This window comes from Sitophilus oryzae, unplaced genomic scaffold (assembly GCF_002938485.1).
Source record: "Sitophilus oryzae breed Bouriz unplaced genomic scaffold, Soryzae_2.0 scaffold_381_pilon_pilon, whole genome shotgun sequence".
Lineage (NCBI taxonomy): Eukaryota > Metazoa > Arthropoda > Insecta > Coleoptera > Curculionidae > Sitophilus > Sitophilus oryzae.
Genome location: NW_022146953.1, coordinates 1,948,230 through 1,970,722, shown reverse-complemented (window position 1 = coordinate 1,970,722; position 22,493 = coordinate 1,948,230). Strand labels below are relative to the sequence as shown.

Below are 22,493 nucleotides of genomic sequence, written 5' to 3'. Positions count from 1 at the left end.
AAATGTGTATTATGCAAAAATGCTAGTGTTATTCTATTTTAGGAATACTAGTGATTGGGAGGAAAATATATTAAGAAAAGTAATAAAACATATTTAATTGTATATCTATGAAAAATAACATAGTTAGTTCTGTAGAGTTGATAATACAGAAATAAATTGTATAGAAAGATGATACATATACATATTCAAATATAAACAAAAATAAACTTATTTTTATTTTTGTTATACAATGTTCCTTTACAAGTTTTAATATTTTGAAATTATATATTGTATATATTCGTTTTATTCTGTAAATACTACAAAAATAAATGGTTTACTTACATAGTTCTACATTGTTTCTTATTCTAGACCCGTTGATAAACATGAAACGTATATTTAATCCCTCGTTCCTCCTGAACATCTACGGGAACCTCTGTATCACTAAAACAGCCCCTATTTCATAAAATATTTTACAAAAATATCTCAATTTACCTGATTTCCTTCAAACTTTCGGGTAGTTGTGGAAAAAATGCATCGCAATCGAAATTCTTCTGTACCTTTGTAAGATATAATCTGTGGAAATATGGCGAAGATAAAGCCTCCTAGAAAATAAATAATGCCCACTACACAATGACCCCACAAAGAAGTATTTTTACCTTATAAACTGAAGCCCCTCCGATAACCCAGACACTCTCGAATTCATTTTTAAATTTTTCCGTCTCTAGACTGGATATAATTTCTTTTAAACTACTAAATTTGTAGGTATCCTTGTACTGGCTGAAATCTCGATCAGATCTGGTTAAAATAAAATTAATTCTGTTGGGCAAAGGCTTGAATTTCTCTGGTATACTGTCCCAAGTTAATCTGCCCATAACAACAATGTTTTTACGATTTGGAGTCTTCGTACTTGTTGTCAGTCGCGTAAAATGAGCCATTTCTTTCCTAAAAATATATTAAATATAAGTTTAATCGTTTTAACAAGTTTATCATAACAAAGAAGGCATTTTTTTCGGTTTAATCGGTTTAAAAATAAAAATTCTAACCTCAATCTCCACGGTAAATCGCCGTTTTTTCCGATTCCCATGTTCTCGCTAACTGCAACGATTAGATTCAATTTAACGCTCATATTTTTTACTTAGAAATATGTAAATATCAACGAGTAATATCAAATAATTGGCTACAAAACAGCTAAATAACAAAAAATAAAATTCAAACTTTTTAAAACTGATTTTTTAAATAGATACAGACACGGTAGATGTCGCACGTCGCACTATTTCAAACAAAGATTAGGGTACGTCTGAACTACTAGAGAGATTTTACGTGTTATTAAATAGCCAAAATGATTTAAATACAGAGAAAACACATTGGGAAATTTATTAAAATAGTCTTATCATTTATTAAACTATCGATATTAATTAGATTTATAATGGTTTAGATGGAATTTTTTTTATTATTTCATAAAATAATCAACTAATGAGGATATTGTAAACCATGCTTAATTATGAAATAAATTATCTTTTACGTAGTTGCCAGGTTTTGAAGAAATTACTTAACTAATAGGATTTTTAATTGAATAAAAAAATATTGCTTCTGTGCATATAACGTTTAATGATAAAATAAATTAGACTGTGGAATAAGAATCTATTTTTCATATATATGAAACTTATACTGAATACCATGTTCCTCTTGAATATCTTCTGGTACCTGTGGATCTCTAAAATAGCATAAAAACATAATCTAAAAGTGCAATGTACAAATGAACACGTTATTTGATAAGATAACATTAATAAAAATAATAAAAACTTATCAGTAATGTAATTATATCTTATAACTTTAATCCAAATGAGTATTTACAAGTATTATCTGTTATTATATGTATTTTTTACCTAACTTCGACAAGATTTGATGGCAAATTCGGGAAAAATGTGTCACAATCGTAGTTTTTATGAATTCTCGTTAAATATAGTCGATGAAATCTGTCCGATTCTAATCCTTTCTGAAAGAAACATTTAAAAAATTCCTTAAAATGCTAAATTCAAACATATTTTTTGACAGTACTTTGTAAATACTCGTTCCTCCTATGACCCAAACGGTCTCAAATTTATTTTTGAAAAATTCATCTTGCTCCAAAGCGTTAATAGCTTCATCAAAGCTATGGTAAACATGGACATGTCTAACAGACCCTACATCCAGTTTACTTCTAGATAAAACAAGGCATATTCTATCAGAAGTGGGATATTCTACAAAACTTTCCCACGTTTTTCTACCCATAATCATGACATTTCTTTTGTTTTTGTCTTCGGTTTCTGTTGTCATTCGCTCGAAGTAGGCATATTCTTTCCTAAAAATAATTATAAATGCATTTAGAAAAGAATGTTTTTTTAATTCAATTTATGATGGTGCGTCACGAGATATAGATATGCAACTAAAATTACATGAAGTCCTAACAATTTTCTCTGTTAACTTCAATCCATTTTTAATGAATATTGAAATTTGAATATTTAACGAATATTGAAATTTGAGTAAATACCCGATGTTTTGCATCCGGCACATTAGCATTTTAGGACATACATTTATACGAACTTTTTTACTTATTTCTATCTGCAGAATATGCTGCCGAAGTTTCCGGAATACAATTTGGACCACCCTGTATATAACACTGCAAACTTGGCGAAAAAAAATTCCGTTGCGTTTTCCTTGCATCTCAGTGTAAATAAATGCGCGTAACCTTCACTGCATTTAATTATATAATAATAATAGTGAAAGCGTTTACAAACAATGGCAAATTCTTACTCAAGCTTCCATGGTAAATCTCCATTCTTTCCAATACCTAGGTTTTCACAGGCAGCTGATATTAAATTAAGTTTGACCGTATTTTTGCTACTCATTGTCACTAAATACTAACTATCTAACTGAGCTAGCATTAGTTTAAAATAAAAGCATCGTACCTACTTATGAGATTATAAAAGTTTTGTTACTAAAGTATATATTTATAGTTTCATAATCGATGATATTTTGTAAGCGATAGCAATCAATGTTCGGTTTTAAGTAGCAATTAAAAAGAAAATAAATCAATTAATATATACAGGGTGAGACAGAGAGTGTTGCGAAAAAAAAAGATCTACCGGGAGCGTCTCAAAAGTGGCTCACTCCTATAACTTTTTTATTTTTTCAGATAAAAAAACGAGATTTGGTATGTTAGTATATGACATAAATTAGGATTTATTGACGTATTCAGTTGTTTTCGGTCACTTCCTGTTTCATCGAAAAAAAAACTACAACTTTTGATTTTTAAATGACACCCTCGGTATGTTTATTCGATAGAAAATGACACTCTGAGTAGAATGACATATCATATCTCAGTTTTGTTCAGTACTTTTTATACCAAAATTGGGTTTAATTTCTTTTTTTTTTAAATAAAACAGAATACCTATAATTTTTTGCATTTATTTCAAATATATATAAATTTAAGAATAACTTAGAAATACATTGACTGATATACAAGCATATTTTCTCAAAATAAAAAAAAATATTAGAATGACACATCAAATACAATAAGCAAAATTCTCTTATTTACTAATTAATAAATTTGTTATTTGTTTGTTGTTTAATGTCATAAAATAATATGTAAAGTACGGATCTGTGTCTACTGGATCTGTATCTATGAAAGGTATGCGGAAAAAAACATTTCCACGTGGACTTGACGAGTACTTGTCACCGCAAAACACTCCGTCCACATCATTTCATTGGCTACTTGCAAATTTATCGAATTTTCATTGTTGGGACGCGTCGTCCAATTTTTTACGAGAAACATCGAGAGAATATCATTTCCCCCCTTACGGATGCCCCTTAGCTACAGAAAGGATAAACGTACTGTATAATCATGAGCTAAATTTAATGTTCATCAGTTTTTTTTTGCTAAGAAGTTCTATTATTTCCTGCTTTGACTGTTCTCTTTGGGCTAAATCTAATGGAGTTTTACCATCACTATTAACGGCTGTGACGTCAGCGCCTCGCCTTATCAATTCCTTAATAATTTCCTTATTATCACTACTAAAAATTACCGCGAAATGTAAGGGAGTGTGCTTGGACTTCGTGACGTCATTGACACTGGCTCCGGCATCGAGTAAGGCTCTCACTATATCGAATTCACCATTTTTACAAGCCATATGCAAAGGAGTCCAATGATGGTTATCTTTGATATTGACATCTGCCTTATGGGATATCAAACATCTAACTATGTTTGGAATGTGGTACAGCTGTATCATAATGTCAATATTTCCAAGCCCTGCTGCCAAATGTAGAGCAGCATATCCTTCATTATCTTTTAAATTTACGTCTACGTTTTTTTTTAAATAATATGAGCTATGTCAAGAAAGTTTTTCTTCAAAGCAACATGCAAAACAGTTTTATTTTCTTTGTTTCTTAGATTTACATCTGCACCAAGACTTAACAAATGACACACTAAGTCAATACGACCATTTTCAACTGCCAGATGTAAAGGTGTATCTTTATTTCCATTTTGTTGATTAATATCTGCACCTTTACGAACCAAATCTGTGATAATATCTGTTAAGGAACCAACAACAATATTGTGAATGGGGAAAAAGCTGGCTGAGGTTTTTTAAGTTTCAGCATACCTGCTTTATGGTACCAATAAAATAAATCTTCAAAAAAATCTTTCTTCTTCGAAACCAGTATATTTTTTTTTTAACAAATATCTATCTACAAGATCTAAAATGTTCTTTACTCGATCTCTATCAATATCTTCCTCCTCTGGTAACTCCAACAACAACAAATTAGGAGATTTTGACATTATTTCTTCTAAATTTTCATGATTCCATTTATAATATGCTTGATTTTCTCTTCCCAAGTAGTTTCCCCTGTGGTAGCTCTATCTTTCGTCTCTTGGCTGAGTTTTTGCACTTTTTCTACTTTAAGAAGTTTAAGCCCTTGAATAACACCAAATATTTCGTTTCCGTTTAACCCGGAATTTGAACAGTCGATAAACAAGAATTTTTTGAGTCTGGTTACACAAAACTCAAGAACACGCTTTTCTAATTCTTTAGATTCCGTTTTTGAAGACATTTTTTAACATGAAAATGTAACAAATAATATGAATAAATGTGCAACTTCGGGCAACTATTAAATGGATAAACCAAAAATGCATTACTTATATAGAAAACATGACACATTTAGGTAGCTAGTTAGTTAGGGTACTTCATAGATAAATACCTAAATATAAAAGGATACTTGTAAGGTGTAATGTTCCAATACCATTATCCTTTACTTGATTAGCGAAAATTACTAATAATCAACATTAGAAAAAAAAAAGAAATAGACGGAGATAATAATAATTATAAGATTCACACGTATTTCAATTACGAAATACAGTTAAATATACAGGGTGACCCGGTATCACGAAACTCTATATCAAGTTTCTTTCTTGAATATATTTTTTTGCAAAATATGGATGTGATAATAACGCACATTTAAAAAAATCATAGTTATACATGCTTTCTAGATATTTCGGAAAAAACAAATTTTGGCTATTTGTGATTTTCCCACTGCGGAGACCTATAGTGACTTTCCCACCGCAGCAGGGACCTGGTGATTTTGCCACTGCAGAGGCCTGGTGATTTTGCCACCGCAGGGACCTGGATCCAAGTCATATTTTCCCTATCTATTTAAAAAAACATCCCGGATTTTTGTCATCAATTCAAACAGTTTTGTTCCATTTTTAAGTATTCTTAAGTCCTTGTTATACTTGAATAAAGCAATTTTCGGTTTTTTTTTAACTATATTTCATTTATCATTTACAAGTTCAATAACAACTTAAAAATACAGTAATGTAAAAGTAGGTAATAGGTATAACTATTTATTTGATTTTGTTTGCTTAAAATTTAGCAGATAACGAATGATATGCATACCATATCAAAATAAAACAAATATTATTAGAAATGACAAATTAAACACAATAAATAATTCACAAATTTTTATTTAATAATTAATAAAAAAATAGTAACTAAGATCATAATATTACATGAGCTAAATTTAACAGTCATCAGGATTCTTTACCAAGGAGTTCTAATATTTCCTTTGATTGCCGTTTTCGGGCTATATCTAACACACTTTCACCTCTACCATTAACCGCTGTGACGTCACCACCTCTCCTTACCAATTCCTCAACAATCCCCTCATGACCTTTACCTACAGCACGGTGTAAGGGAGTGTCCTTGAACTTCGTAACGTCACTGACATTCGCTCCGGCATCAAGCAAAACTCTTACTACATCCAAGTTACCTTCTTCACAAGCCCTATGCAAAGGAGACCATCCTAAGCAGTTTTCTTTGATACTAACATCGGCGTTGTGGGATATCAGACGTTTAACTACGTCTGGAATGTCGTAGCGACATGCAGAATACAAGACTGTATGAAACTGGTCATTTTTGGCGTTTATATCTATCCCTTGAGCGATAAGAACATCAATAACGTCAGTACAATCGTTCAAAATGGCATAATGTAATGCAGTATTACCCTCTTTGTCTTTACTCAATGCATCTGCATTATTTTCTAGTAAAGCAAGCAAGATATCTTTGTCAGCTTGTTCAGCAGCTATATGAATGATATTCTTGCCTTCAAATATTGCATCGACTCCAGAACCAGCTTTTAGTAGTTTTTTGACTACTTCATTATGTCTTTTTGAAACTGCGCTGTGTAAAGGAGTCCCACAGTAAGTAGTTGTTTTATTTGGATCAGCTCCATGGTTTAATAGAGCATTTACTGTGCTTAAATTCCCATAGGAAGCTGCAGTAAATAATGGAGTAAATCCATCAGCATCCTGGAAGTTGACGTCAGCACCAGAATGTACTAGAATATCTATGACATCACCGTTGTCAGTTTTAACTGAGTGCAATAATGTTTTCTGGATATCTACGTCCTTTATCAGAGGTAATAAATACTTTACTGCTTCTTTTCCACCTTCACAAGCATATATCAATGGAGTACAATCAAAATCATCCTCGATATTCACTTCAGCTCCTTTTTCAACAATTTTTTTCATAATGTCAACATCTCCAAGCCTCGCTGCCAAATGTAAAGCAGTACATCCATTATCATCTTTTAAATGTACGTCTATATTCTCGGTTAAAAGAATATTAGCTATGTCAATAAAGCTTTTTTCCAAAGCCACTTGCAAAACAGTTCGATTTTGGATGTTTCCGATGTTAACATCTGCTCCAAGACTTAACAAAAGATGCACTAAGTGTGTAGCTCCATTTTCAACTGCCAGATGTAAGGTGTGTCTTTATTTTCATCTTGTACATTAATATCTGCACCTTTATGAACCAAATCTGTTATAGTATCTGCCGAGGAATCTTTAACAACTATGTTATGAATAGGAAAAAGGTCTTGAAGAACAGATTCTTTATTAAGTTTCAGCACACCTGCTTTATGATACCAATAAACTAAATCATCAAAAATATCTTTTTTCTTGGAAATCAGCACCACTTTTTTCCACAAACGTCTCTCTACGAGATCTAAAATCTTCTTTACTTGATCTTTATCAATATTTTCTTCTTCTGGTAACTCCAACACGACCAAATTAGGAGAATTCGATATTATATCTTCTAAATCTTCACGATTCCATGTGTAATATGCTTGATTTTTTGATCCCTGGTAGTTTCTCAATGTTTTGGCTGAGTCATCCGCACTTTCATCTTGTTGGAGACCTTGAATAACACCAAATATTTCCTTCCTGCTTAATTTGGAACTTGAGCAGTCGATAAAGAAGAATTTTTTGATGTCGTCACACAAAAAATCAAGAACGCGCTTTTTTAATTCATCGGATTCCGTTTTTGGAGACATTTTTATTATTTTATATCGAAAAACAACACGAGAATGTAACAAACGCGTATAAGCGTACTTAAAAACATGATTCACTGATATTGCTTAATATGCTATTTGCAATGTTGCCATATCTGTTATTTTTTACTTGACTAAAGGAAAATAAGTCATTATCCACCTTAGAAATAATATTAGAACATGTTTGGAGGATATTATTAATGATATACCGGGTGCATCTCAAAAGTAACTCACACCTATAACTTTTTATTTTTTTTTGAGATAAAAAACGAGATTTATGTATGTGACATAAATTAGGATTAATTGACGTATTCAATTGATTTTGGTCTACTTTATTCGATAGAAAATGACACTCTGAATAGAATGAAATATAAAAAAAAAACAATTTGACTCGAAATACCGAGTGTGTAATACCAAATTATTCGTAAAAAAATGCTTTTTCCAAGCATGCTAATAAGCCACCCTTGTTCCATTTGAAAAAATTGAGATATGATTAAAAAAACGATTTGGACATCTTTTAAGCATTTTACTGACATACCCAATCTCGTTTCTTTATCTGAAAAAAATAAATAAGTTATAGGGGTGGGCCACTTTCGATACGCACAAAATTATTTCAAATAGAAAATACAGGGTAGCCCATAAAAAAATCCGAATAAGCTCCATGTTTTCTTTTCTAAAATATGTGGGCATGCGATAACAAAACGCACATGTTAAAATATTTTCATCGACCTACAGGGTGATTCAAATATATTTATACCCTAAAATTGTAGGTTTTAAATTTCCATAAAAACAATTTTAGCGTAAAATATGTTTGAATTATCCTGTATATTTTGAAGTGAGAATCTTAAAAAATAAGATATGGAACATTGTATCACATTGTGTATTATAATTTGGTTATTTATACAGTATGTCCCCAGATTGTCTTTACAAGAGGAAAAACTTTTTTATTATTGACATTTTGAGAAAAATGTATTCTTTACAAAAGTTTTTGCTTGTTCTAAAATAGTTGATTCCGTTTATACATTTCCAAATTTCCATATCGTTTTAGAGAAAATTAAGAAAAACATGAAAATGTAGTTTTTTGAGAAAAATTGAAAATGTATTTTTCTGTCATGCAAAACGTAAGGCAAAACGTTAAATGTAACCAGGGCCTTAGGGCATACATACACATATTGATTAAATAAGAGGCACGGTAAAATCAATACTCAGCTGTCATGGCTTGAATACTCTGTATCTGATGTAGGAATATTGCTGATTGTCACATTTTAAAAAACCTAGGTAAGTTATATTAATAAATTGTCTAATTTAGAAATGCATTTTTTTGACAAATGAATCTTTTTTTTTATAGCGAGTTACTTAAGAATATAAGAAAAAATGGTTTGAAAAAAAAGAAGAATATTACTATAAAAAAATGTTACAGTAAAGAAAGATTAAAAAAAATACGAAAATGTGTGAAGAATCGGCATGTTTGGTACCGCCTTTAGACCAAGTTTCGAACAACAGATCTGGTGAGCCCAGAAGTAAGGAAATAGTTTTATAAATTATAATATATACAGAGTGTTCAAGTTTATTTTAGCGATTTTAATGATTCAAAACATTCTCTTAAACTCTCCTTATTGTAAAATAAATATTCTTTTAAAATTGAACACCTAATAAATGAGTGTAATTTTTTCATAAACAGGGTGTTTGAATTATTCCGACTCTCACCATTGCGGTAAGATATACAGGGTGGATTAAATTAAAAAATATATATTCACATATACGTTCTACATTCATTTTAGACAAGCCATTTATTTTGTCTGCTACAGCATAAGGTTAAAATTATTGTTAGTACGACTTTTTGTGTAAACGGCAACGATATGAATATCTTCTAGTAACTCTTATATTTTTTCAGCACCCACTGGTTCAGTACCATCAGGGGAAGCTTTGGTGGGCTTCCACGAGGATGCCTTATCGCAGGCTGCCATGGGCAAAGCCCAGGTGGTTCTCTCCATAGTACTGGGTCTAGCTCTAGCCTCAGAATGCTCCGAACTGAGCATGCTGAATTTTATTCTCCCTGCTGCCGAGCTACATCTTTGTATTGAAGAGCACAAAAAAGAATGGCTAGGTAACTATCATGATATTATACAGGGTGGCACACCTCATTCGCCTCGGTTGATTATACGAAAACGAAAAGATGTAGAAACAAAATATTTTATGGGTATATGTGGGAAGGCAATGTGCATAATTTAAAATTATTTTGAAATGTACAGGGTGCGTCAAAACTAAGATCCATACCGAAGTTATATTTTTATAATAATAAAATAATAAATACTTACTTATTAAACTACTGTAGGTAGATTAAATAAAAGTAAACTGTTATAAATTTAAATAAAGTCCATAAACTATTTTCGATTTTGAAAATAGCTACTAACTGTCACTAGCAAATTGCCATGGCGACACCAGCCATCTTGATTGCCATTTTATTGAAAAATCTACTACAGTACGTCTGCTGGATCTATGTCTATGAAAGGAATGCGGACAAAAAACATTTAAATAAACAGCAATATATTTTATACGTCGACTTGACGAGTACGTCACCGCAAATCGCTCCGCCCACTCATTTTATTGGCTACTTGGAAATTTGTCGAATTTTTATTGATGGGACGCGTCGTCTATTTTTTTACGAAAAACATGGAGAGAATATCGTTTCCCCTCTCACGGATACCCCGTAGCTACAGAACGGACAGACGTACTGTATACGGCTGTACTATAGGATTATGGATATTCATGATTCCTAATGAACTTATTTAATTTATTTCTGTTTTTTATAGTCTCTATCACATTGCTCGCTATGGCCTGTGGGTCGCTTATTTGGGGAATCCTAGGGGACTACATAGGTCGCAGAAGAGCCCTTCTACTTGCTCTCACTGTCACTTCACTATTTTCCGCTGTGGCATCAGTGATGCCAACTTATGGAACTTTTATGACCGCTAGGTAAGTACATATCTACTGTATCTATGAAAATTTTGAAAAAAAAAGATCAAATATTGTCTCTCCATCAGATGATTTTATGCAAAAGTTGTATTAGAATTTCGTTTTATTTCGAATAAGCATTTAAATGTTATTTGCAAAAATCTTTATAGATACATTCAAAATACTAAAATGTGATAATAGGATCCAGAGAAATCTACAATTAAAATACCAGCAAAAATATGATTTTGTCATTGTCAAAAAATGTTCATCGATATTACTCATATTTATCCCAAAATTATAACCCCAAATCAAATGACAATTACAATCACTAAAAAGAATATGCAGTAATTTACGAAATGCCGTAATAGCGTCACCGATCTCTTTCATTTGGTTGGCAAGTGATCGAGAGAGTTCGACAATATATGACGTAACGCTGAACGATGGACATTCTTTATCTGTTTTTTTTTTATTTGAACAATTCAAGGACATACCGAAAATTTACAGTGTGGAACAAAATTATTTGTAGGTTTTGTTCAGGGCTAGGGATTGCTGGTGCGTTTCCTTTGGTGTTTAGCTACATGGCCGAGGCTTGTTCGAGATCTTCTAGATCTAGATACATCGGAGTGATGCATTCTATGTGGCCTGTAGGAGCTGTATTCACAGCTATTCTATTTCACGTCACTATGCCTACTCTAGGTGCTGACATTGTCAGGGACAACAAAGAACACTGGAGTTCATGGCACAGGTAAGCACTCAAGGGGGCGTCAAAAAATTCTCACAAACGCTTAATAAACATATAATAATTTTAATTTTTACTAAAACACATAATTGTTATTACTAAAATCAAATCTATACTAATATATAAAATCCTTAAGTGACTGTCTCACTGATTACTCACGATCCTGCTCAAACCACTCAACGTAAAAACTCAATTTTGGCATACAGGTTAATTCTAGGGTGTAGAGGTTCGATAAGAAGGGATTTTTCAAAATTTCAGTTCCAAGGGGGTGAAACCACCCCTCAAATATTACAATATTTTTTATTTAAAAAACGGTCAAGTTTCCGAAAAAACGCTTAAACACGTATATTTTATTTTGTATTTTTACATATTTTAAGATTTTTTAAAAATGTATACAGGGTGTTTCGAAAAATCTGGTCATTGATTAATCACGATCCTGCTGAAAGCGCTTGACGTAAAAAGCTGATTTTTGAAAAACGGATTGACTTTAGGGTGTAGTGGTTCGATAAAAAGGGATTCTTCCAAAGTCGAATTCTAAGGGGGTGAAACCACCCCTCAAATATTAGAATATTTTTTATTTAAAAACCGGTGAGTTTTTCGCAAAAACTCTTAAACACGTATATTTTATTTTGTTGTTTTACATATTTTAAGATTTTAAAAAATTATACAGGGTGTTTCATAAAATATGACCATTGATTAATCACGATTCTGCTTAAACTGCTTGACGTTTAAAGCTGATTTTTGGCAAACGGATTGACTGTGGGGTGTAGAGGTTCGATAAGGAGGGGTTTCTCGAATCTCAAATTCCAAGAGGGTGAAAACGCCCCTCAAATATTACCATATTTGTTATTTAAAAAACCGTTAGTCTTTCGGGAAAACGCTTGGATACGCATAATTTATTTTGTTTTTTACATATTTTGAATTTTTTTTAAAAAACCATACAGGGTGTTCCAAAAATTTGGGTAATTGATTAACCACGATTCCGCTTAAACTGCTTGACATAAAAAGCTTATTTTGGCAAACGGATTTTTCGAAAGTCAAATTCCAACGAGATGAAACTACCCCTCAAATATTACCAAGTTTTATAATAATATCGCCATATTGTTTTTTTTTCATGCTGACATAAATGTGAGAAAATTTTATCCAGTTTGTATGTTAATGGAAATTCTTGCTTTGCTTTATCATCACCATTACATATGATTAATTCGACGCGAACGAAGTCGCGGGTACACGCTAGTAATACATATTTCTTCTAATAGGTTCTTGATGTTGAGTATTCTACCCGCTGTAGGATGCTTGGTGGGTTTGATGTGGGCTTCAGAATCACCCAGGTACCTCCTAGAAGCTTCTAGAGAAGTGGAGGCCTTGGCTGTGTACCAGAGGTTCCACAAATTGAACCAGTCGAAAACCCAGTACGGTTTGACAGAGCTAGAACTGCCTGGGAGGAGTGCTTACAGAGATAGGCCAAGCAGTCCTACAAGAAATATTGTTTCCCAGGGATTATATTCGGTAAGTCTAAATTATGTTGTAAAAAAATGTATTTTGCGACGCTCAAGGGAATCAAAATTTATAGGGTATATTCCATTCACCTAGAATTATGAAATTTAGCAAGTAATCAAGTCTTATATAGGTACTACAAATACAGGGTGGTCCGAACTGTATTCCAGAAACTTATATTCTGCAGATAAAAATAAGAAAAAAAGTTCGTATAAATGTATGTCCAAAAATGCTTAGTTTCGGAGATACAGGGTGTAGAAGTTTCATTTTTATTTCGATTTTTACTCAAATAATTTCTGAAGTACCTAACGTCAATATTTGGATGAAAATTGGTGTCTGTGAGTTTTTTGACATGAAAAATTTGATTTTCATGTCAATATGACTCCTATTTGTAGGGGGCGGCACCTACATGTGTTTTATCTGCTTTGAAGAGTAATAACTTTTTGTCCGTACCTGAATAAAACTGCTGAGTGAATAAATATGCATTTCCGTGACTTTTTACGTAAAAAATGTCTCCTGGTAAAAATCGTTACGAGCAACCGTTCTCAAGATATTTAGGATGGAAATAGTCAATTTATAATAGATACCTAGTTATTTGACTGAAATAATAAATTTAGGAAATTTTTATTTTTTTTTAAATTAATTATAAATTTTCTGCAAAAAAATATGATCAAATAGTTTCTGCTGAACTTTTGACACATAAACATTTCAAATTTATGATTTCAATCTAATAACTATATTATTTCGTCAACATAATTTATGTCAATGATGACGGGTATTGATAATCTCGATTCCAAATATCTCGAGAACCATTACTCGTAGGGATTTTTACCAAGAGACCTTTTTTACGTAAAAAACGTCGTAAATGTATATTATTTTACTCAGTAGTTTTATACAGGCACGGACAAAAAGTTATTACTCTTTAAACCAGTTAAAAAATATGTAGGTGGCGCTCTCTACAAGTAGGAATCATATTGACATCAAAATCAAATTCCTCATATCAAAAAACTCCCAGACACCAATTTTCATCCAAATATTGACGTTACTTCAGAAATTATTTGGGAAAAATCGAAATAAAAATGAAACTTCCACACCCTCTGTATCTCCAAAATTAAGCATTTTAGGACATACATTTATAGGAACTGTTTTACGTATTTTTATCTGCAGAATATGCTGCCGGAGTTTCTGGAATACAGTTCGGACCACCCTGTATAAGGAAAAATTAATTTATTAATTATTTTTTTCTTTTTTTTTTCAGTTTAGGGAGGCTTTTCAAAAAATCACTTCACCCATTCATTTTCGAACCACCGTCTTACTGGCAACGTTGCATTTCTTGATAGGGTTGATCTATATGGGGATGTCAACGTTTTCTTCAACCCTCATCAAAGAGCTTCGTGAAAGGGAGTATTTGGGCCAAAAAAAGTTCGTGGAAGGTCAAAATTTTACTGGAAACTTTACAGACACCATCGAGAACGTCTATTTTAAGGATTGTAGGTTTGACAACGTCAGTTTCACGCACGTGAACTTGATTCACGTGAATTTTTGGAACTGTACAGTCGAGTATTCGGAATTTATCAATGTGAAGACTTCTGTGTTAACGTTTGAGAATTCTTTTATCAGGAATTCACGGTAAGTAATATATTTTTTGTTAGTTTTTGTCAGAAAGTTCAGAACAATGAAAATTTTTAGTATTATTGAATTATACAGGGTGAGGCTTAAATAAGTGCAAATACTCTAGTATCTTCAATATACTAGATACTTACTGTCTTGTGTCAATATCAGTCTATTTTATCATTGAAAGTATATACAGGGTGTCCCAGAAATAAGTGCAAGTATTTTAACTGGTAGTATATTTCAACCTCAGAAAAACGCCTGTGGTTTTTTTTCGCGAAAAAAAAATTTGAATTTCTTTTAGTGTTTAGTTAAAAAACATAATTTCTTGATAAAATGGCAACATAGGTATTAGATTAAATTTACAAGAAAGAATATCCAGAAAAGGTCCAGTGGTTCCCAAAATTTTAGCAAAAAATCATTTTTTTTCGATATTTTCAAAGTAAAATAACTCCGTTATTTTGGACTTATTTGAAAAACGATAAAGAGAAAATATGTTTCTTTTGTCGAGATCTACCACCCCTTATAAAATACTTGCACTTATTTCTTGGACACCCTGTATAACAATAACGCAAATATTTGCGAAACCGTTAAAATTTTTGAAATACTCTAAATTCGAAAAATATTTATTTTTTAATTGTCCATCTAACAAAAGAATAATACACAGGGTGTTCTATTTAAAAAAAATTAAGAAAAATGATTTTATATTTTAGAAAGTCTGGCATAGAATTTTGAACACCTTGTTTAGTTTAAGATTACGATATTTATAGCAAAGTAACTACAGACCAATAATAGTAAATATTTAGTCTGGTTTTGATTTCAGAATATTTATTGTATTTTTAACATTAAAAAAAAGACTTAAAACACTTCTTTTATTTATTTATAAATAAAAATTAGTTTTTTATTAAAAATAGGATGAGCCTAATAATCATGCAGCCGGATCCTGTACTTATAGTTCAATAAACAAATTGATTTGATTTTTTTTAGCATCAATTTTTCATGTTTTAATATAATCTTTTTCTTTTTTTTTAAGATTCATCGATACAGACCTGACAGACCACCATTTTGTCAAGTGCAACCTCACCAACAACTCATTTCTTTCCCTAATATCGAACTGCGTCATAGATTTCGACTATAACATCTACTTAGACGACCTGTACGATGAAACTTTAGCCTGGTAAGCCCTATCTTGGATATTTTTCGAAAAAAACTCAATTAACAAAAATTTTAGGTCGGGTTTCATGATCCCAGGCCTATTTTTGTTCGGATTTCTACTGGATTTCACCACCAGATCCAGGATTATCGTTATATTGTTGCTGCTGGCCAGTCAAGTGGGAGGAGAAATATTATTTATCCATTTTTTGGGATATTCCACCATTATTTTTACCGCTGTTGAAATTATTGTGAAAGTTCTACTGGTTTGCGCTCTCTGCGCCATCTCTTTGGTAGTAGTCGAAGCATATCCCTGCCATTTAAGGTAAAAACCTTTTTAAAAATACGTATGGCACCATCTATGAGAGTATAGAGGAATTATTTACAAATTTCTGCTTTTTTTAGTTCCATGAAACTCGCATAGATGGCACATGCTTGTAAATTTTTCGAATTTTATGATTTTTTCATGATTTTTTTAAAATTTTCAGGTGTACAGCTCATGGAATAATGCGCAGCTTATATCACATCGCGTCCTTATGCGCTATACCGATCTACACAGCGTTAGCTCACACAGCTCTACTATTTCCAGCCGTTGTTACAGTAGCCCTAACTTTTACAGCAGCATTTTTATCCTTAAAAATACAGGACAACAGCAAAGTTCTCCTGTAAATGCCTCGTAATTTTTTTAAATGTCTATAAGACAATTTTAAGATTATGTTGTTAAAAACTTCAGAGAATATTTTAAAACAGCATGCAGCATTGTTTAAATCATTTTTTTTTTGTTAAAATATTGTAGTTGATTGTTGTCTTAAGTTGTTACTCTAAAGTTAAGGCAGTCTGTGATAATTTTTTTATTGCACAGGTGACTTTTGTGAATTTGATATAAACATAGAAAAATTAAGATATTCAGAGTTCAGAATTTTGCATATCATTTTAGGATAAATAAACAACATTTTTCGTTTGTGTATACAGGGTGAGTTTGAAATAAGTGCAAACGTTTTTACAGGGACAGTCTACTACCTAATGTTACCATATTATCATGGTATTATGTTTTTTATTACTATTATATTAAAAATTAAAAAAAAACATTTTGTTTTAAAAAATACCAAATTTGTGTTTCTATACTACCCCTAAAGATATTTGTACTTATTTAAGACTCATCCTGTATAATATGCACAAACAACGAGCTTTTTTAACCGATCTTACAGAAAACAAATCAAACGAAGAAATGCTTTGTACGAATTTGAAAATCATATCAAAAATAATAAAGTTTCACAGTAGAATTTATGTTTTTTTATAGCAACTGTTAAAATTGCCTTATGTCTATCAAAAATAGTAGATAAAATAGTACTTTAACCGGAAGGGTAGATTAAATGATACTTTAACAGCGAGGATAGGTTAAAAACTCTATTTCTTCTCGCACGTTTATTAATTGCTTCCATTTTTGAAATTTTTTGTATCCCTTTTCATAAGTTTTCGGGATTTAAATGGAAGTAGTTTGGATATGGCGTTTGTCGCCTCAGCCTGAATATCTGTTGGTAATTTACTTATTTCGTTTTGAGCCATTTCTGTCTCCAATTCAATCAGCAATCGACACTAAAGAGACAGCTTTATTTGTCAAATTATATTGAAACCAACGCCAACCCAGCACAATATTTTTTCTACTCGTAATAAATTCCTTGAAATAATAATTTGTGAATATTTTTTAAAAGGTAACTCGCTATGGAAAAAATATTGTTTTATACACGACAATAAAATTGCATTCTCGTCTCCCGAAATTAATTATTAATCGTAATATTAATCAATTAATCTTTTCAATCGACGATAAAATACCATTTTTATTGTCGAATCTATATTATAAGAAATCTATGAAATAAATAATTGATTTTACTTGACACCATCTAATATCTTCGAGTCTAAAATCCATCCCAGATGACGGGTGAATCCCACGTGACCGATTAGCACCCACCAGGGGGCGCCAGTATCGTAAAAAGCCAGATTGTTTTGCTTCCCGAGGGTTGTGAGGGAGTATAATGCGTTTAATCCCCGATTCAGTGTATGTTTTGACCCTTTTTTTATGTCTTATTGAATAATTGAAGTTATTTCAGCCCTTCATCGTCGAATAACGAAAAGGGATGATACAAGAACGGGTCTATAATTCTCAGATTTATTTCTAATTAGCTCAAAATACACACCCTTTTGTATTAAGTCTGTTTGGATACTTGTAAATAAAGATATAGTGCAAACAGAAATGCTTGAAATCAGACAATGTAAATTAAAATAATTTTAAATGCCTTTTATTTATTTACTGACTGGTAGTGGTATGGATGACTGATTGATCGAATGACCTGGAATGATTTAGACCTATCGATTTACAGTCGTGTCCTTTGTTTATTAGTTATTTATACAGGGTGGTCCGAACTGTATTCTGCAGGCAGCATATTCTGCAGATAAAAATAAGTAAAAAAGTTCGTATAGATGTATGTACTAAAATGCTTAGTTTCGGAGATACGGGGCGTAGAGGTTTCATTTTTATTTCGATTTTTTCTAAATAATTTCTGAAGTAACGTCAATATTTGAATGAAAATTGGCGTCTGGGAGTTTTTTGGCATGAGAAATTTGATTTTGTTGTCAATATGACTCCTTCTTGTAGAGGGCGCCACGTACATGTATTTTAACTGGTTTGAAGAGTAATAACTTTTCGTCCGTACCTGTATAAACCTACTCAGTAAAAAAATATATCTTTACCACTTTTTTTACGTAAAAAAAGTCTCTTGGTAAAAATCGCTACGAGTAATGGTTCTCGAGATATTTGGAATCGAAGTTATCAATATATGTCATCATTGACATAAATTAAACAAAAACATATTGACTAAATAGTTATTACACTGAAATAATAAATTTGAAATGTTTTTGTGCCAAAAGTTCAACAGAAACTGTTTTATCATCATTTTTTCGCCGAAAAATTTTTGATTAATTTAAAAAAAATATTTTTTTTTCAAAAAAACTAAAAATACTGCGTGTTTATTTTTTGTCAATAATGACATGTATTGACTATTTCCATTCTAAATATCTTGAGAACGGTTCCTCGTAGCGATTTTTATCAAAAGTGATTTTTTTACGTAGAAAGTCACGCACATGTATATTTTTTTACTCGGAATTTTTTACAGGTACGGTCGAAAAGTTTTATTATTCTTCAAAACAGTTAATGCACATGTAGGTGACGTCCCTTACAAACAGGAGTCATATTGACATCAAAATCAAATTTCTCATGTCAAAACACGATGATCGAAATAAAAATGAAACTTCTACACCCTGTATCTCTAAAACTAAGAATTTTAGGACTACATTTATAGAACTTTTTTACTTATTTTTATCTGCAGACTATGCTGCCGAAACTTCCGGAGTACAGTTCGGACCACCCTGTATTACTTCAAGGAAATGTCAGCTCAGGAGCTTGGAATACCCTCAAAAAAGAAATTCTACTTCTCCAACTACTTGTTGTGGATGCCAAGGATGTACAACTTTGAGAAACACCTCAATGTAGTATTGGGCAAGAGAGAAACGCTTGCTCAGCAGTTAAAGACCATTCAATAAAGTGGTATACTAATGGTTCCAAAACCAAAACAGGAGGAAGAGGGATAGAGATTGAGACTGTATGACGAGTTATAACTCAAGAAAAGATACATACACTCCACATTTTCTCTTCCACATTGTTCCCCATCAATTTTTCTCCTTGTTTCGCCTTTCTCTCTACCTTCATCGTCTTTTCTTTATTCCTTCTCATACCCGACCCCCCAAAAACCTCCCCCTCTCGCAGTTATTAATATCATAAGGGAATAAGCTGCTCTTATTGCGCGGCTCCGGCCAATCTTCTCCCCGCTATCCCTAGGGAAACCTGGAAACGAGCTTAATTGTTCAATAATTGAGTATAATCGGAGACGTTCTCTTAGTAACCTGCACGGGTGCCGCAGAAATCGAAGCATTCGAAATTAATAATAATAATAAACTCTTTATTTATAGCACTTGGCTAGTATAAAATAATACAAATTAATAACAAAATTATAACAAACTAGCATGTACCCGCGACTTCGTTCGCGTCGAATTAATCATTTGTAATGGTGATATGATAAAGCAAAGCAAGAATTTCCATTAACATACAAACTGGAGCAGAATCGTGGCTAATCAATTGCCCAACTTTTTGGAACACCCTGTATGATTTTTTAAAAAATTTCAAAATATGTAAAAAATAAAATAAATTATACGTGTCCAAGCGTTTTCCCGAAAGACTAACCGTTTTTTAAATAACAAATATTGCAATATCTGAGGGGCGTTTTCACCCTCTTGGAATTTGAGATTCAAGAAACCCTTCCTTATCGAACCTCTACACTCCACAGTCAATCCGTTTGCCAAAATCAGCATTAAACGTCAAGCAGCTTAAGCAGAATCGTGATTACTCAATGGTCATATTTTATGAAACACCCTGTATAAATTTTTAAAAAATCTTAAAATATGTAAAACAACAAAATAAAATATACGTGTTTAAGAATTTTTCCGAAAAACTCACCGGATTTTAAATAAAAAATATTCTAATATTTGAGGGGTGGTTTCACCCCCTTAGAATTCGAGTTTCGAAAAATACCTTCTTATCGAACCTCTACACCCTAAGGTCAATCCGTTTTCCCAAAAATTAGCTTTTTACGTCAAGCGCTTTAAGCAGCATCGTGATTAATCAATGACCAGATTTTTTGAAACACTGTATACATTTTTAAAAAGTCTTAAAATATGTAAAAAACAAAATAAAATATACGTGTTCAAGCGTTTTTTCGGAAACTTGATCGTTTTTTAAATAAAAAATATGGTAATACTTGAGAGGTGGTTTCACCCTCTTGGAACTGGGATTTCGAAAAATCCCTTCTTATCGAACCACTACACCCTAGAATCAACCTGTATGCCATAATTGAGCTTCTTACTTTGAGTGGTTTGAGCAGGATCGTGATTAATCAGTGAGTCACTTAAGAATTTTATATATTAGTATAGATTATTTGAGGGGCGTTTTCACCCTCTTGGAATTTGAGATTCGAGAAACCCCTCCTTATCGAACCTCTACACCACATAGTCAATCCGTTTGCCAAAAATCAGCTTTAAACGTCAAGCAGTTTGAGCAGAATCGTGATTACTCAATGGCCATATTTTATGAAACACCCTGTATAAATTTTTAAAAAATCTTAAAATATGTAAAAGAACAAAATAAAATATACGTGTTTAAGAGTTTTTCCGAAAAACTCACCGGTTTTTAAATAAAAAATATTCTAATATTTAAGGGGTTGTTTCACCCCCTTAGAATTCGAGTTTCGAAAAATCCCTTCTTATCGAACCTCTACACCCTAAAGTCAATCCGTTTTCCAAAAATCAGCTTTTTATGTCAAGCGCTTTAAGCAGGATCGTGATTAATCAATCATCAGATTTTTCGAAACACCCTGTATACATTTTTAAAAAATCTTAAAATATGTAAAGAAAGAAAATAAAATATACGTGTTTAAGCGTTTTTTCGGAAACTTAACCGTTTTTTAAATAAAAAATATTGTAATATTCCACCCCTCTTTTTACCCCCTTAGGGGATGAATTTTAAAAAATCCTTTCTTATCTCGTATAAACATCATAAAAGGAACCCCTGTGCAAAATTTCAGCTTTCTAGGGTCAAGGGTTTGGTCTGGGCGTTGATGAGTCAGTGATCAGTCAAGACTTAGAGATTTATATTAACAAATATTCTTATCACATAAGCCATATTGAAATAATTAAAGTCCATACCTAACACAGTGCAATTGTTCGTTTAACATATTCAATACATTTTCTTTTAACATCACATTCATTTCTTCAACACTGTGCATTAACCGTTTTTGAGAAAAAAATATTTAAAATTTTTGGTCGTAAAAAACTCCCTGTCAAAAAAATTCGTATAGCCTAAACGCAAATTTAGTGATTACCACAACCACTGGGGCTGGGACATAAAATTAAATTGTTTGAATGTCATATAATACTGGCTGTGGCTGTCATGGAATTGAGCGATTAAAGAATTATCATAAATCATTTTTTTTAAATGGAAACCCACTTTTTTTATTTCACTAGTGGAAAGGTTTTTGGAACTCGTTACTTTTTGATTATTGTTCCTATACATAAAATAAATCGCTTTCAAATTATTTAAAATTTAGTTTGAAACCGTATATTTTTCTTGATTTTATCTAGCTTCCTTTGACATTAACTGTCAAACAGTCAAACAATGTATTTCCATCTGTCAGAAATCGAATTATTTGAATTTCCTATATTATAAATTTATTTTTTAATAATATATGATCGAAACCTTTGAATAAGAAGACTAAGGAAGGAGCATATCAAATATCTTAGGTACACCGCGATGGGCCTCAAATATGGCCGACTTAAATTCCGCTTTATCAGTGTCGTTCTAATTTTATTTAAAAAATGTAAAACTATGATGTAGGGTAGACGTGGGGTAGACTTAATAATTTGTTGTTTTATTTTACATTGTGAATAAATGTTGGTAGTTATTAAAATTGTTATAAAAATATATAATTCTAATAAAAATAGATAAGTTATAATAAGTATTTATTAACACAAACATCCGATACGCTACTGAAGCAGTTAAGTCAAATTAACGTATCTAAATTCTTTGACATCT

General features: G+C 31.8%; 4 protein-coding genes across 5 annotated transcripts; 1 reads left to right on the top strand and 3 right to left on the bottom strand.

Moving 5' to 3' along the window:
* Positions 1 to 75: 75 nt before the first annotated feature.
* LOC115885404 (dihydrofolate reductase-like) lies at positions 76 to 1,306 on the bottom strand. Its single transcript, XM_030904309.1, has 4 exons — positions 1,023 to 1,306; positions 636 to 921; positions 472 to 581; positions 76 to 420 (listed from the first exon to the last, which is right to left on the bottom strand). The coding sequence occupies exons 1-4, from the start codon at positions 1,103 to 1,105 to the stop codon at positions 345 to 347; spliced, it is 555 nt and encodes a 184-aa protein (XP_030760169.1). The 5' UTR covers positions 1,106 to 1,306; the 3' UTR covers positions 76 to 344.
* Positions 1,307 to 1,563: 257 nt separating this feature from the next.
* On the bottom strand, positions 1,564 to 2,977 carry LOC115885357 (dihydrofolate reductase-like). The gene is made up of 4 exons (XM_030904249.1): positions 2,773 to 2,977; positions 2,038 to 2,320; positions 1,866 to 1,975; positions 1,564 to 1,693 (listed from the first exon to the last, which is right to left on the bottom strand). Exons 1-4 carry the CDS (start codon positions 2,865 to 2,867, stop codon positions 1,621 to 1,623), a joined length of 561 nt encoding a protein of 186 aa, XP_030760109.1. The 5' UTR covers positions 2,868 to 2,977; the 3' UTR covers positions 1,564 to 1,620.
* A 452-nt stretch (positions 2,978 to 3,429) lies between these two features.
* Positions 3,430 to 7,845, bottom strand: LOC115885321 (putative ankyrin repeat protein RF_0381). The gene is made up of 3 exons (XM_030904198.1): positions 7,327 to 7,845; positions 6,048 to 7,285; positions 3,430 to 4,344 (listed from the first exon to the last, which is right to left on the bottom strand). Exons 1-3 carry the CDS (start codon positions 7,843 to 7,845, stop codon positions 3,861 to 3,863), a joined length of 2,241 nt encoding a protein of 746 aa, XP_030760058.1. The 3' UTR covers positions 3,430 to 3,860.
* A 1,210-nt stretch (positions 7,846 to 9,055) lies between these two features.
* LOC115885451 (synaptic vesicle glycoprotein 2B-like) lies at positions 9,056 to 17,064 on the top strand. 2 transcript variants are annotated; one of them, XM_030904371.1, is made up of 10 exons: positions 9,056 to 9,120; positions 9,191 to 9,350; positions 9,737 to 9,949; positions 10,656 to 10,818; positions 11,324 to 11,542; positions 12,796 to 13,045; positions 14,292 to 14,662; positions 15,678 to 15,821; positions 15,876 to 16,121; positions 16,285 to 17,064. In XM_030904371.1, exons 2-10 carry the CDS (start codon positions 9,290 to 9,292, stop codon positions 16,463 to 16,465), a joined length of 1,848 nt encoding a protein of 615 aa, XP_030760231.1. In that variant the 5' UTR covers positions 9,056 to 9,120; positions 9,191 to 9,289; the 3' UTR covers positions 16,466 to 17,064. The 2 variants fall into 2 exon arrangements, with proteins under 2 accessions (XP_030760231.1, XP_030760230.1); XM_030904370.1 differs by having other exon boundaries at positions 9,191 to 9,362.
* The last annotated feature ends 5,429 nt before the right edge of the window (positions 17,065 to 22,493 follow it).